General features: G+C 39.7%; 1 protein-coding gene across 4 annotated transcripts in view; it reads right to left on the bottom strand.

Moving 5' to 3' along the window:
- Positions 1–6,346: 6,346 nt before the first annotated feature.
- Positions 6,347–16,247, bottom strand: part of si:zfos-2326c3.2 (mitogen-activated protein kinase kinase kinase kinase 4) — a 48,424-nt gene continuing 38,523 nt past the window's right edge. For 3 of the 4 annotated variants that reach the window (XM_026357180.1, XM_026357184.1, XM_026357181.1), the window contains 12 exons: positions 16,027–16,121; positions 15,371–15,455; positions 14,546–14,713; positions 13,973–14,081; positions 13,686–13,841; positions 13,309–13,452; positions 12,728–12,862; positions 12,482–12,582; positions 11,662–11,811; positions 7,564–7,723; positions 7,148–7,287; positions 6,347–6,651 (listed from right to left, as the gene is read on the bottom strand). In XM_026357180.1, coding sequence (XP_026212965.1) covers positions 6,568–6,651; positions 7,148–7,287; positions 7,564–7,723; positions 11,662–11,811; positions 12,482–12,582; positions 12,728–12,862; positions 13,309–13,452; positions 13,686–13,841; positions 13,973–14,081; positions 14,546–14,713; positions 15,371–15,455; positions 16,027–16,121 — 1,527 coding nt within the window. In that variant the 3' untranslated portion in view covers positions 6,347–6,567. The remainder of the gene's footprint in view (positions 6,652–7,147; positions 7,288–7,563; positions 7,724–11,661; positions 11,812–12,481; positions 12,583–12,727; positions 12,863–13,308; positions 13,453–13,685; positions 13,842–13,972; positions 14,082–14,545; positions 14,714–15,370; positions 15,456–16,026; positions 16,122–16,247) is intronic. The other variant, XM_026357183.1, reaches the window with a different exon arrangement.

Raw genomic sequence — 16,247 nt, 5'->3', positions numbered from 1 at the left:
TGGCTTGGTCGCTCCCTGCTCTGGGCGAGCTGACACACACATTTGCACACAAACATGTGTGTGTGTGTGTGTGTGTGTGTGTGTGTTGAGGGGGGTCATGGAGGCGGAATGGGGTTAAGAGGGAATCTGAGGCTGGTGAGGGGGCTGGTGGTGGGAGGGTGGATGGGAGGGCAGCGGGGGTTCAGCTGGAGCCGTACTAAAGGAGCAAATTTAGAGCAGAGCAGAGTGTTGGTCAACACGAGCACACGAGTGAAGCTGAAATGAGCTCAGACAAGTGCTTCACCTGCGTCTGTGGTCCCTTCTCCCCAGCTCTAACGTTAACGCCAAGTCTGATCAGACGCGGACTAATTCACAGGTCATTTGTTTCACTTTAAGTATCATCAGGTAGCTCAGGTGTCGCAGTTGGAGGCTCGATGACTGGACTCCATCCAAGAGAGAGAGAGAGACGGGGGCCAGGAAACCTGCAGCCGGTGCCAGCGAGTCTTCATAAGACACATGAGACTCATGGAAGAGAGACAGAGAAAGACAGAGAGCCAGGACTCATGTGATCAGTAAAAGCTGTGCGTCAAAAAATCCAAATAATGAACCAGAGGATGTTAAAACGCTGAGTGGAACAGAGGGAGTATGTTAAAATGTCCAGCTCAGCATTTACTGGTCATATTGATCATTTTACTTATGAATTATTAATACTCACCGAAGATGAACATGTCTATTTATACTATGTAAACTATAGTAGTATCACATGCTGTCGGCCAGTGTCACCGTCTTTTCACAACTTCTTCTCAACTTCATCTCTTTTATTCGATCCAGTTTCCTTTCAGGACCCCACAGACAGAGTATGTATTATCTATTATACTTAAAGGAGAACTCCATGAATTTTAGATGTAAAGACTGTCATGATTAGCTCTCTGGAGCCCGTAAACAAAAAACAATGACAACAAGCAGCAAATCATCAGCTGATTTATTTTCTAAATTCACTGTATAAAATAACTGTATGTTAGTTGACAAGACTGAGGCTGAAGACTTTGTGAAAATTAATATTTGTATCATTCTCCAAACTCTTAAACGGTTGTACACAACCAGTCTGAAGAACTGTCCACCAGTGGTTCATAGGTTAACAGTGTTCTGATGAGTCTGTGTTGAAATGAAGATGCAACAACACAACAGGTTTTTATTCAGTCAAACATATTTATTATTGTCTCACCGTCTTTTGCCTCTTTACATGGAAACACAAGTTAGTGTGTGTTCATCTTGAAGCAGGAGGGGTACAGTATATGATGCATCAAAAACAGGTCCAGTGCAAAACAGTAACAAAACAATCACCTTTATAATGATACAGACATGAAATGAAAAGGGCAAATATAAGGGGAATATTTATTCTTAAATATATATCTCTATAACATTTCATCTTATAGAATTTCAGTTGGAAGTTTCAATACATTTCTACATTAAAAAATTAAAATTACTTAAAAATACTGAGACTATATGTCAACTATTGACAGACAATATCAGTTAATTATATATCACTATCGGCCGGCTGCTGTTTTACAGCTGCTGCTATCAAGCTGCAACATCCATTTGGCCACTGGAGAAGTGACGCTGTAAAGATGTACTGTATATCCAAAACTAAAAAGGCTGTTCACCATGATCCGTTCTCCTTTTATTATCTTCTTACATCCTCTTCCTACTTCTCATCGTAACCATCGTAATCTATTAATTATAAAACCACATGTGGCACTGTAGCACCCTCTGCTGAAATACTGGCTCCATCACTTGGTCTGGTTTTTAAAACCGTTATCGAATCTACAGCAAAATTGTGGATTTGGGTTTAAAAGCAACATCCATGTTCTGTCTATCAACTGACACCTGACTTAAACCACCAGCTACCTCCTCTAACTCTACCCTTCCTTCTCTTTAACACTCGGCATCAACTTTTTTAATCCCTGTTCACAGTCCACGTCACACCCTCCCACACAACAACACCTTCTTTTGAAGTGCATAGTTCATCCACAGACCTTCCTCATTTGCAGCCTGGACTATAGTTCTAACACCTAAAACAAAACTACGTAACTTTTGGCCAATTCTCACTCTTACTAATGTAAATGTTTAATGAACAAGCAACAAAATGCATCTTTTTTTTCAACCAAATTAACTCACAACATCATCTCATCGATGCCACTTGTGGCCACAGTCCTCCTTGCATCACATTTGAGCAGCTCTGTCTCAGCATTTTTCTGCATCATGATTCATTCCACGACAACAAACAGCCAAAACAGATGCACAGCTACAGAAATGCATTCCTGTATTCTGCACACTGCATACTATATATAGTTTCTCATGACCTTCCCACACCTCAGCCAATCCAAAAGAGACTTTTTCCTTGAATTGGCTAAAGGCTCCTTCAACGAGGCTGTGGGTGTATGGAGAGATTCGACATAAGAAAAAGAGAAACAACTTAGAGCTACAGAGAGCTCTAAGTTGAAAGACACAAGAACAAAGAGCTGGAGAACTCGAGAGAGACAGCGACAAAGACGGAGTTGGGAATGGAAGTCGGCAGTAACGAGAGACGTGTTTACATAGAAAGGAGTTGGTGGGAGAGTCAGGGATGTGAGTCACTGCCTGTAACTGAATCTATTATCACCTTCACCCAGTGGAGGCTGTGGGAGGAAGTGCACTGCTCTCTATCTCATTAGTGATACAGCTACAGTCAAATGTTCGCTATCAGAAAGACGAAGTGAGGGAGACGAGAGAAAAGTTTGCATCTAACGAACCACGATCCTTTTATCCAACGTGTCTCCGAAGTGGAGGTTTAACTCAGACACACATGGTTACTCTGGTTAGTTTGTTAGAAGGAGAGCTGTTTGTGAAGAAGGATGAGGGAATGACGCATGATGTGTTGTTAAATATAAAACATTAACGATGGACAAATGGTACTTTTACAATATAACATGCATTTTCTATTGAGCAACACAGAGGAAACAAACTTCTGTTCTTAGCAGTACAAACTAGATAATCTTAAACTTGACAGGACAGCAGCCTGTTTTTCACAACTGATAGACTTCTACCACTTGTTATGAGACTAAATTGTAAAACAGGATAAGTACAACTTCATAGAATTTATCATTGTATTATATTTGCATACAATTTCAGTGGTATTCATAAAAAATATTATTGCTTAAATAGTAGGGACATAAAACCAATATTGTAATTGAAATTCATACTGTCTTTAACATGAACAGACAGTGGAGCCACTGACGTTGAGGACTAGCTTTGGTCCGGTCATCCTGTGCTATAAAGGCTCTAATTGCCAGGGGTCTTGCTCAGGATCCTGGCAACTGACCAGACCAAAGCTGAGCACCAACCTGGATCTGACAGTCTGATGTACAGCACAGTAACTGCAAATTGATTTCAAGTGCTCCTGTAGTTTCACCAGTTGTTACTATCACCAATGTGACGCATCATTTGGATTGTATTTCAAAACCGGTTATGTAAATATGGAAAATAGTCCAACGCATAATTGTGTATCTTGTAAGAAATGTTCCCACAGCTAAGCATCTGTTAGCTTGCTAGACAAAAAGTCTTGATAAACAAAGACACGTTTTGACGGCAAACAAGCAATAAGACGGTCGTGTCAGGAAGAATGTTCTAGTTTCAAATATTCTCACAGAACCAGCTGCTATATTTCTATCAAGACCATAACAAAAAATGAATATAAAACATTTGGTGCAATTTTGATAGCCACAAATACAATATTAGTAAAATATAACAAGACAGAACAACAGTTTACTGTTTGAGCTAAATCTGATGAAAATTGTCTAAATCATAAACTGACAAATTCACATTTCAAGGTAAAACTAATTTCTTCACTTTCACCAGACTTAGCACTGTCTAAAGCAGAAATGTAGGATATTAAATATAAGAACACTAGCAACATAAACTTGCATATATCTTGTTTCAATCTAACATGACAGTCCATCAGTCCTGAAGACAGGCTGATGTGCTGGGTTGACTTATACAGTATATAATAACATACCCCACATTATAATTTGATGATAAAATAAAGATGATCAACTCTTTATCTTCCCAACAGAAATCACTGTTTCAATGGTCAGTTGTGATGGATGGAGTACAGTATTTCACACAGTTAGATTCAAGGAAGCCAAGACAGCAAAACCTTCATCTTTGGTTTCTTGCTTTGAAGCTCATGGTGTTTGTGACAAAATAAAAATAGAAATGAATACATATTTATACAAAAAGGGAACTTCTACTTCTTGAGCCCAGCTAAGAGTACAGTCTCTTCAGATCCAGGCCCAACAACAAGTAATTTCTAAAGTTGAACCTTAAAAAACAAATGTGCGTTCCATGTGGGGTAGTGTAAGACACTCATCTAACGCCAGACACTAGCAGTAATCTCTTGAATGGCTTCAAATGTCTTCCCCAGTGAGGCATAACAATTCTTCCAAAGTAAGACATGTCACAGGAAACGTGTATAGGATGGCCGTTGTGCAAAAAGCCTGACTTAAACATGTTTGGAGAAAATCTACCACAAAACAGATACATTGTTTGAGATTTAACACTTGAGTCACGTTAACTCAAGCATTCAAGTTCACTGTCAGTATCTCATATCCATATTCACAAACATTCAGATATCATGACATTTGACATACATGAACTCTGTTTTGGATGGACCTTCACATTCATAAGCCTAGAATTCTGTACACATGCATACACATGGCTTGTCATTTATAAAATATTTAGAAAACAGTGCATCTTACATGATTATTTACATCCCAAGCTGTACAGAAGAGATGCTAAGCTCTAGAAAATCATTACCGGCCTGTTACTGTGGAGTTGTTATGTATTTCTTCTGGTGTATGCTCTTCATGTTGTACATCTACACTGTGGTTCCTGTGGTAAAGAGCTCCTTTGTAGTAAGAGCACAATTACAAATTCCAGATCTGTTATAGAGTGAATCTTTAAAATGGGACCTAAGAAGATTGGAGGGATACTGGGGTAGTAAAACATACTCACTGCATTTTAATGCAAATTGTGCAATACAACTGTCAGCTGAAGCCACGCTAAGCAGAGGGAGAACCTGACTTACTGCTTATAAGCAGGGAGAGAATGACGTGCTAAATAGTCTAAGAGGTCTTTGTGAAAGTGTAGCACATGTCATCCTGACTTACTAAAAGGTCTGCACAGACAGCATAATTACAGCTAATTATACAATTAACCACAACAGATTGAATGCTTGATGATAGGGAGTTGTACAGTATTGATGCACTGTCAACCTGGAACTTGTTATATTATCAGTCATATAACATTTTATAGTGCATAATATAATGTTGTCTAATAGTACTGTACTTTATGTAAATCAATAAAGTGAATATTCAGTACAGTAACTGCCTAATTAGTTTGAGTCCTGTGAGTCTCAATAAAGCAGTAATGATGAAACTAAACTTAGCCACAGGGCTTCATAGAGAGGAACCCTTTTGAGGTATTACACACAGAAAAGGTTCCACTGTTTGTGTGTCGGGAATCTAATAAAAAAAAGGCATTAAAAGCCAGTTAGAAGCAATAAAATGTGGAATAACACATAGTAGCTGTTCTTTTGAGTCCTCTTTTTGGCCTCTTACCCAGTCATTGAAATGCCCAGATGATTTCTCTGGTGTGAGGTCAATGCAGGACTTGTCCTTTCAGTTTTCACTCCTTCTTACATGAAGATGGACTACAGGGAAACATCAGTGAAGGAAACATGACACATCTAAATGAGGAAGAAGCAGCTGATCCATTATTACGCCACAGTCGGGCACTGTTGAGCAAATATGAGTGAAATAACTGACATAATTAGCGGAGTAACTGATTCAAGAGAATGCTTCAAAGAGTACAAAAGGGTTAGATGATCCAGGAGAGAAGAGCTGAATGTGGAACAAACTAAAAGGACTGTTGTGGTCTCCAGTGTCAACATGAGTAGAGGAAGGAAAGTTTGAGGGCAGATGTCGACCAATCACATCAAAGTCGGGTGATTCTAACCATTAGTTTTGCTTCCATTTGGATTTTACCGGATCCACAGGGAGTTTTCTCAACGCTCTGGTGCAGTGATGGTTTCCAGTCTGGAACAATGGGACCCAGGTAACTTTGGCATGTGAAAATTATTTATCAGCTTTTCATTTTTGAGCTGCTGACACTGCTAGTTGTACCTTTCACCTCTTTTATGGGCAGCTGTGTTTTCCTTTTGGCTGAATTTCAGGTCAGGGTCTTTGTGCTGCTGCACATGAAGGAGCAGTGTTCCAGGCTTCAATAGTCAGAAACAGACTGATGGATTCAAGCATTTTTGCTGCAGCTGGAGTTACAATCAACTCTACAGTACTGTGGACCCACGTGCGTTTACATGGAACCCAGATAAAAACAATGGATCCAGGAGTAGTTAGTTGATCCTTTTCTCCATGTCCACTGGTCACTCATTGGACCTCAGTCAGCACGAAAATAAAAAAGGCATCACCAGGCGAATATAGACACAGGAAGCCAGACACGACCAATTAATCCCAGAGTCCACATATCCAGCCATTACCAGCTGAACAAAGAGTTCTGTCCAAGAGTCATAAAGTAAATTTGACTGCTGCCTCCTGACTGCACTGAGGCGAAAAACACCTGCAACAAAACACAATCAGGTTTAAAAATAATGTTAAAAGTTCACAAGGTTCCCATTAATACAGATTTAGTGTGGTACTGTAACATTTTCACACCGTCCACCTAGGAGGACACGGAGATGTGACTGAAACGTCCAGAAGAAATCTAGCAGATAAACCTTTAGTCAAGTAGTTTTTCTTAAACTATGATTTCCATGGTGAACAATTACAAACAAGTCAACATGTGTGTCAAGTATCATGTGTAAGATGATGAGAAAAGTGAATTCAGTATCCGTGCAACTTTTTTTACCTGGATATACTGTAACTGTCCATGTTTTTTTATTTTAACCACACTGGATTGATCATGGAACTTCATATTAGTTTAATATATGTACTATTTAAACACACCTACGCTTATTTCATTATATTTCAATATGATACATTTAGATAGTAAATAAACATGTGTAACTGCACATTGTGCTATTATTGGTTCTTTAAAGTAAGTGTGGACTTCATACCTTGTCATTCCTTTCACAAAGAAACTTGAGCTTCTGGGCCTTTTTGTGCATGAAAACACCCTCCAGGTTCCCTGTGCTGGCAGATCTCAGTTCAATGGCCTTTTCCCCCCAACCCATCACCTGGTTAGACTGAAGGTAGGCTGGAAAGAGACACACAGCATAAAGAAGAAGAATAAAATACACATAGCTATGAGAGCTGTGTGAATAACCAGCCTATGATATATTGTCTAGGGACAGTCCTTATGCTAGAATAATGGCTGGTGATCTACTTGACCCAACACATACTCACACACAGAATTGCTTCCATTTTATTTTTAGCCCTCCTGTCCTACATCCCAGATCTCAGGAGCTGCTCTAGGATAAGCGACTCAGGCAGCTTTGGTTATTTTGTGTGTGCATGTGTGAATGACACCTACCGACCGATGCAGGCATCTCCCCCCACTGCAGCACTGTATCCTTGGTGATGCGGCCATAAGTGTCAATGTAGACCCCCTCATCTTCATAGCAAACTAGAACCTCAGTTCCTGCACTGTTCGGCAAGATGATGATAGCATGGGGATGAATGGAACCCTGGATCTATGAAACACACACAAACACCCGATTCGTTAAAAAAGAAAAAAATAAATAAATAAACAAACAAAAGTGCACTCACTTTTGGAATGCACTGAAATGAAAACAATCATCAAAATATTAGAAGCATAAGGTAAATTAACAGAAAAAGAGTTCAGAGAGGGACGGATTGGATTTTCCTACCGACTTAAGCATGTTGTTTATTTCAACCAATCAGCCACACCACTACAAACAGCTGCTGGTTTAAATGGTTTGGGGGTCAGTGTTATCATGGGCACCCTGATACATCTGTGGTAAGCAGCCTCATATGCAGCAAGCAGCAATGCACTGCAGGATTACATTTTTCCTATTAATACCACTGACAAGTGGTGTTATTGTTGTGGCTGATCTGTGTACATTGGAGTGCTATTGTAAGGGAAGTGACCAAAGCTCCAAAATAGCCAAATATTGAGCCTCTACTACTGCTAGTTATTCTGAGTAAAAACTTGATTATAGTATAACACTTCTTTGACCACAAGTTGTTGTCATGAACAAACTTCTGTAACACTCGTCCAGGGCTATACCAACTATAGAAATCGAGAAATTCTCAGATTAGAAACTTTCTTTGTTGTTGTTGAGATTTTTTTCTGACCAGTTGAGAAACATTATAACCAGTTTAAAGACATACAGTATATGAAATATTACATACTGTAGCACATCAGACACATGTACTACCCACTGTACTGTAACACTCCAGCAACATGAATCTACTTAGCTCCTATCAGACAACTGCATGTATTCAATTCAGAAACATTTGCATTAATTTCGTTGTAGTATACATCTTGTACACAAACCTCTGTTAGAGAAACACCACAACAGCTATCTAACTGAGAACCAGAAACTTGTTTTATGTTCAATATACTGTACAAAAATAATCAAGCATTAAGCTCTGCAACAGGTCATATAACATGCTCTAATGCATTACTGAAGTGGGTCATTATGGCTTTTGTGAGCGCGTTTCATACGTTACCAGAGTGTGAGCCACCACAATCCTGAGCATCAGAACAGGCATCCACAAACGCAACGCAATCTTAATCCTCTGCCTTGGAATCAGCATTGTGACATAGTTTGTAGGCAGCAATAGAAATGCTTGTATGTGTGTTTGTTAAAGTGGGTGAGTAGTGCGCTGTGTGCATGAAAGTGTGTGTGGGTTAGACTTGCTTTTGTGAATAGCTGAATTGCTTTTAACAATAATGAGGAAATATAAATCAGTGCAGTGTACGAATGTGTTGATGAAGGTAGGTGTGTGCGTGTGGGAAGATACAGAAGAGAAGGTGTGTGTTTAAATGATGTATAATGTATCAGAGTGTAGCTATACAGCTCCAAAAAAGTCCGGGAGTGTGAGGTGTCTTAAGAGTACGCAAAGAAAGTGAGCTACAGATATGTCGAGGTATAAGTGAGTGGGTTTAAAGCGCTCCGAGTGTGTGTGTGTAAGAGAGTTTTGAAAGCTTGACTGTATGTAGAAGAGAGAAAAGGAACATAGTAGAAAGAGCAAAGCTGGAGAGCTGAAATGATATCGCAGCAGCAGCAGTATAAGGCACCGGTGTAGTAGGCAGCTGTGTGCAGACTCACTTAATATACCAGTGGAGAAGTGAGGGGAGGGGGGGAAAGACTCAACAGGAGCAAGAACATGTCAGTCGTTTCACTCATGGGCACACACAGAGTTAATGATGGTGAGAGAAGGAGGACAGGAGGGATGTATTTTTGGAGCTTATTTCTCTCTTCTTGTGTCCGTCTCTCTTACTGTCACTCCGAATCCCCCTTAGTTACAGAAAGTAGCACACACTAGGAGCTGGCTGGGGCAGTGTGTGTGTGTGTGTGTGTGTTTGCCCATGAGTGAAAAAAACATTGAGAACATGAATGAGAGAGAGATGATTCTTATTGTGTAGATGAAATCAACAATTATTCATTTATGGTTGTAATTTTTTCAGCTGTAAAAGTCTTTTTTATCATAATTATATTTTCTACAACCATATTAGAACTCTTTTAAATGAATTCTGATGAATGATGATGCAAGAACATTTCTTTCTGCTGCTTTCTTCTGTTTTACATTAAAAGTGATGAAATGCAGGCTGGTCTGTAACACTCAATGCATTTGTCACTACAGCAATCAGTAACTGATAAAGATTCAATTTAAAGAGATCAAGACCCCAAAAGAAACACTAGGCTGATCTGGGTCAGTGACACCTGAACTGAGCCACAGTGAATCACAAAATGTTTTACATTTCCGAACTGGGTGTCAGTCTGAGCACGAGGAAGAAAATCATTAAACCATAGAAACAGGAGGAACCTTGTTCCCTGTTCCAGCCACCCACACAACACCATAAGCATGTCCAGCACTTAACAGAAAACAGTATAGTCCACAGATGGTACATGAATCAACAAAACATACATAAGGAAGGGTTCTAGCTGTAGAAACACTGGCTGTACACGTCACATAAGAAAACAGACAAAACGTTTCAAATAATACATTTAAATACTTCATCATATACCAAGCCTCAAGCTTCTCTAGTCCTTTGTAAAAACATATTCATCACGTTATGTCAGAATGTGAATGTGAATATGAGTCACCAGACACTGCAGAGAGCTGTACATGCCCACATACAGCAGAGAAGAGGGAAAAAATTGCCCTGCTCTATCTCTAATTGTATCAGCAATGGGTGATTTGTCCATATTTAAATGCAAATTCACTTTTAAAATTTGATAAAGTTTTACCAACTTTCATATGTAGCAATTTGTCAAAACATCTTTAACACTTAGATAATGCAATATTAAGTTAATTAAATTAAACAAAACCTTGGACTGGTCCAAAACATGATTTGATTGTGCATATGTGTTTTTTGACCCATCTTTCATTTGATCAATTTCAACAAAAAAAAATAAAAAAGAATAAAAAAGAATCCAACACAATATGAGCGATAAAACTGACAATTTATGAATAGAAATGTTAATATGAGTCACAACAATCTGCTGTCAGCTCAGTCAGCACAGAGAGAGAGAGAGGGAGAAAAAGAAAAAGAGCAATTATAGTTAAAAAAAAAATATACATATAACGACGAGGAGACAATGAGCAAATTACCAATGCCACGATGGATGACAGAGTGGGTGTAGGAAAAAGAGATGAAAGAGCAAGAGAAAAGTGTTTGACAGCTACTGACTGAGTGGGACGAGAGTGGAGTGAGGTGGAAAGAGGGAAACAGGAGAAATAAAGCGCAGCAATGACTGGCACTGACTCTGGAGGAGGAGGAGGAGGAGGAGGAGGAGGAGGAGGAGGAGGAGGAGGAGGAAGAGGAGGAAGAGGAGGAGGAGAGCATCCAGAGACTGAAGTGATGTGCTTGAGTATACTGTACAGATAACAGCTGACAGAAGGAAGTGAAAATGAAAGTTAGCTTTGATAAAGAGCTCCAGCTACAAAGAGAACATCTACATCATGTACAAGCTGAGAGATCATTGATCGCTTTACTCAAATATCTATGAATATTTAAGACTATATTTTTATTAGAAACACACACTGTGTCATGATACTGCTCTGCACTTCCTGGCCCATGCTTTTATTTTGACTTCCACTTCCTGTCCACTTCCTGTCCTAGCCCTATCTTCCTAAACTACTAAACCCCTTTTTGTATATTACCAGTGTCTGGCCTTGTAACTGGGTCCTTCAGAACTAAATCCTTACACACTATCTACATTGGTTTTTCATATAGTTATTTTAAGAAGTATCCAACCCCAATAATGCTGGAAGACATCAAGTTCATACATCATATAGGCCTATAATGTAATAAAAAAATCTAGTCTGTAAATTGCCCATTTCATTTATGGAAATTGGTCTATGAAGAACTCATAACATCAGGTTGTGAGGAACACTGTTCAGGAGCAGCTTACATTTGTGTGAATTAAAATCTTACATGTGTAGGCAGGTAGAGGTCATAAGGTGTTCCAGAGTCTACATCAATGGCGTGGAAACCAGACAAGGAGCCGTAGATGACCTTTAATCTTTGGCCTTCCTCCACTGTCAGGTCAACAGACAGTGGTTTTTGAGGCAGAGACCTGAATGACTGGGCGGGGACACAAAAAACAAACACAAGCACAGACATGTACATCACCAAACAGTTGAGAAGAGTTAGACTCCAAGTCAGATTTTAATTATCACTTACTGATGCATTCAAAAAAGAAACACTGACAGCAGTAACCTTCTATTAACTATTAGTCAGCAACTGACGTTGAAAATTTGAAGAGCAGTTATAATGGCCATGCTAAAATAGTCATGCTATCACCTCCACTATCTTTAAAAATTTTCTGGCCTTTTCTGCAGATAAAGGGTTAAACTGAACAGCGCAGAAGAAAAAGTAGCTCAGGCCACAAAGGACATAAAGAAATAGGACACGTCTCTGCTGAGAATCTGCACATACACACTCTCGTGTACATGTAGCCTGTTTGTGTGTGTGTAGTGTCTGGTTATGGAAGAAGCTACTGTACTTTTGTCCTATATTTGCAAAGATGTGGCAGAGAAAGAAAGGACATTAGAGGACAGATTGTAAACCTGATGGTTCAACTATGCCACATCAGTCAAGACAGACCCTATGAATCCCACACAGTCTTTACTGGTTCATAACTATTTTTTATTATTTTACAGTTGTGGAGTATTTACCCTGTTTTCATAGTCAACATATAACTATTCTTCCACACTGACAAGCTATCAGACACATTTTTTAATATGTTACCAACCTTGAAGGCCATAAATTTGTGGTAAGGCTTTGGGGCCCAGGCGTACACCTCAACAGCATTCTTCAACGCAATCACTAAGAACTTTATCTTCTCGTAACGCACTGCAAACACAAGATGAGACAAAGACCAGTCCACGTGTGAATCTGAGGAGCATACTGTTCTGTGGGACCTCTACTAAAATATTGCTTGACTTTCTGGTTCTTTTTACTAGTGCCATTCAGCGAGTTCCTGCCAATGCATACTTACCCACTTTATAATGTACACAGCCCTCCAGGTCACCTACTGAAGTCCAACCCTGCCTCTTCTCCACTTCTGGGTCATTATGGAGGATTTTATTCCTTAGCCAGGACAGGTAATACAGACGGAGCTTGTTCTTTTTACCTACAGACACAAAGAAAAAAAGAGAGAGATAAGGGGGAGGGCCATGGTGAGTCCTGTTTACACATAAATCGTCCTGCACACTGATGGCATGATAACCCATTCTTCAGATGGTTGGTCCTAACTCAAATGGGTGTGATCTTCCCACCCAGCCTAATGACTTTACTGTGTTGGTCAAATACAGTAACTGTGAGAAAACAGGCAAATGAACCAGGTTACTCAGAGAAACAAGGTTTCTTGGGTAATAGGGAAACAAGTTTACATACACTGAAGAAACCTGGTTATGGTAAATTAATGCAGAAATACATGAAATTCCGAAGGGTTCACATACTTTTTCTTGCCACTGCATATAAGGTTGAGCATATGAAGGCTAAGTAATGTGCACATGCATAAATATGTCAGTGTGTTTTGTACACTTGAACATATGTGTACTCTTTCAGTACATGTACCTGATATAGTAATGAGCACATTGAGTCCTTCTAGCACATCCATCTGCTGAAACCTTCGTCTGCTGATGAGGGAGTACACTTTCCCCTGACCACTTCTGTCTAGCAGCCACAAGCCATTCTCTGTCCCCACCAACAGATTAACACCTTCAGGAAACAACAAACAGACAAATGTGACACTCACTACCAACATGCTGTATCATGATTTCACCTCTCTGTAAAACATTTGTAAATCTGTATATTGACATCACAATGTCCCATGATGTGATGCCAGAGTTTGTTCCTATTATCGTCAATACAGAAACACATAAAATACACACAGGTAACAGCAGTTGTGTATTTTAAAGTAAGTTTTACAAAAGCACTATAAAATGACCAACCCCATAGTCCAGCACAGAGAACCTCTGCATTGAATTTCTTCTTGTACTTGCGGATCTCTGGAGTGTCGCTCTGTGGTCGAATGTTGGTTGGGTTCACATTAACCACCGAGCCCTTCCTGTGGTTCTCTCTCTTTAATGGCTCACCCTTACTGCCTGCTAGACAAAACAAACAAAAGTGAGTAGTAACAATACATAGTGTACTAAGCATACATGCATTCCTGTACTGTATGCTAGCATTTCCTCTGTGTGACCATATACACTGTATACCTGTGTGTAAATGAACTTACTAGGACTCTGTGGTGGTGATGATATGGGAATTAATCTTGGATCGACAAAGGACAGGAAAGAGGATGACGGAGATGTGCAGGTGTTTTTATTATTAGGACTGCTGATGGCCTGTTGAGTACAAGAGTAACAGAGATAGTTATTCCACACAATGATTTTCTTTTTATTTAAGGTTTTGTTTCCATACAGAAAACATGAAATAGTATTATATTATTATTATCATAATAATAATACAACTATTGTATTATTATGACTTTGAATGCAACTCCAGTACCAGTACCCCTGCAAATTATGGTTTCTCAGTCTATATGGGTAAACATATTTATGTTACATGAAGGCTGATACTATTATGGTACAATCAAGACATATTGTTTCAGTAGATGCATAAACTGTGTCACCATCTCCCCCTGGTGGCAAAATATAGCTTATGCAACTGCTTTTATACACCTATGAACTTGCATTAAGACTTTTTTTTTTAATCTCTTTAGGCTTTTCAGCTTGCTGTGAGATGTATAATATCTATGTGTGTATGCGATTGTGTCTGTCTGACCATACATTACTGGCAAAATGCTTACATGTAGCTCCTGATGTGTGGAGGATCGAGGGGCTGTGGGCAACTGGGAGTAGTGGAGTTCATGTACTCGCTGTTGCTGGCCCAGTGCATTATGGGTAGGACTGGAGGAAGAGGCTTTCTGCAGAAGGTCTGGTAGCAGGTAGGTATCGTCTGAACCCATCTGAGAAATCTGCACAAACATACAAAAGCAGAAGATGAAATTGCAGTAGGTCAACCGATCAAGCCACAAGCTGTTGAGTGGGGCCTGTGCTCTCAGTCTTATTTTCAGATCATAGGAGCATTTATTTACACTATGTAACATTACATCGGGACCTAAAATACTTTAGGATATTTGTGTCCTGTTAAAGTGAAATGACTTTCACTGCACTACCCACTCGTGCTACAGCGGACTTAAAATCAATTCATTCTAATGCCGGCAGGTGCTGCAGGGACCGCTGTGATGGAGCAGAGAGTACTTTCAGAGCAAAGAAAGAGCAGCAGAGAGGAGCTGTCAGGCTGCAGGAGGACAGAGATCTGAGGATGCTCCCCAGAGTAGCAGAGAGCAGGCGGTGGGTAGAGAAAGTCAAGAAATCAGCTTCTGTATGACTATGTTATTCTTCTAGAAAGAAAGAAATACAATACTGCAGAAAACAATCCTAAAAGAAACACTGAAGTCTGTATATTTTGGTGTTCTATGACACAAATAAAGAACTCCTGAAGAGCAGAGACCTGTCTCTGTAGTACACACAGTTTGGATGTTGAACCTTCTAGCTGTTAAACATGAAAATGCAGTGGGGAGTGCAGAGGCGAGACAAGGTTTGTGTTTATTTGTTTGTGTGCTGGGTACCTGGTTAAGATTGTGGTGAGGCTGCAGGACGATGCCATCAGGTATTCCTCTGAAGTATTTCCCCTTTCCGTTGGACAGGCCAGACCTTGAAACACAGACGAGTCAAGACTTTAGACCAGAGTGTGGCTGTAGGTTCTGCATTTATTCATTAGAGACAAGATCAATACATCCTCAAGATCAATGACAGTGAAAACAAAGATGCACTTCCTGGAATCAGTAGAGGAACCCAAAGAGAAATAACTGAAGTCAAAAATAATTAACACTACTATCTGTTTACCCTCTCCATAAAAACACAAATGTACTGTAATATAACTCACTCTGAGCTTACATTTCTGGGAATGTAAACCAACAGCAAATTAGCTTCACACCTTTATTTTCAAGGTTGAGATGGTCCAGTAAATCCCAAATAAAGCCATGGGATTTTAATTCTTCATTTTAGTGTACTGTTTTTCAATGATTTCTTTTACTGGTCAGCAGGACCCTTTCCACATTTACACTTTCCCAGTAGATAAACCATTCGGAGTAAAAGCAGATCACAGTGGTTTCACAAAGGCCACATTGCATCTTCAGCTTGCATCATGTCATGTTTCATTTAGAGAATTGCTTGCGTGTGCAGTAAGACGCAACTGTTAATTTGAGAAAGATGAAGAACTCACCTGTTTCTTTCTTCGTCATCACTGCTACCAACCTCGTCACTGGAAGATGAGTATTCTGTGGCTTTGTTAAGACGACTGAGAGCAGATTTCACACCCTGAGTGATTTAGGTGAGAACAATATGAGTAAACGAGGTTAGGTGAGGCAGAAAGCAAATAAAACTTACTGGAAACTAGGTTTTACAATACATTCTACATTCTCTAGCGACATTTTCATGCACGTC

The sequence above is a fragment of the Anabas testudineus genome, chromosome 10 (genome assembly GCF_900324465.2).
Source record: "Anabas testudineus chromosome 10, fAnaTes1.2, whole genome shotgun sequence".
Classification (NCBI taxonomy): domain Eukaryota; kingdom Metazoa; phylum Chordata; class Actinopteri; order Anabantiformes; family Anabantidae; genus Anabas; species Anabas testudineus.
The sequence above is the reverse complement of the archived record's forward strand: the minus strand, read 5'-3'. Positions and strand labels throughout refer to the sequence as shown.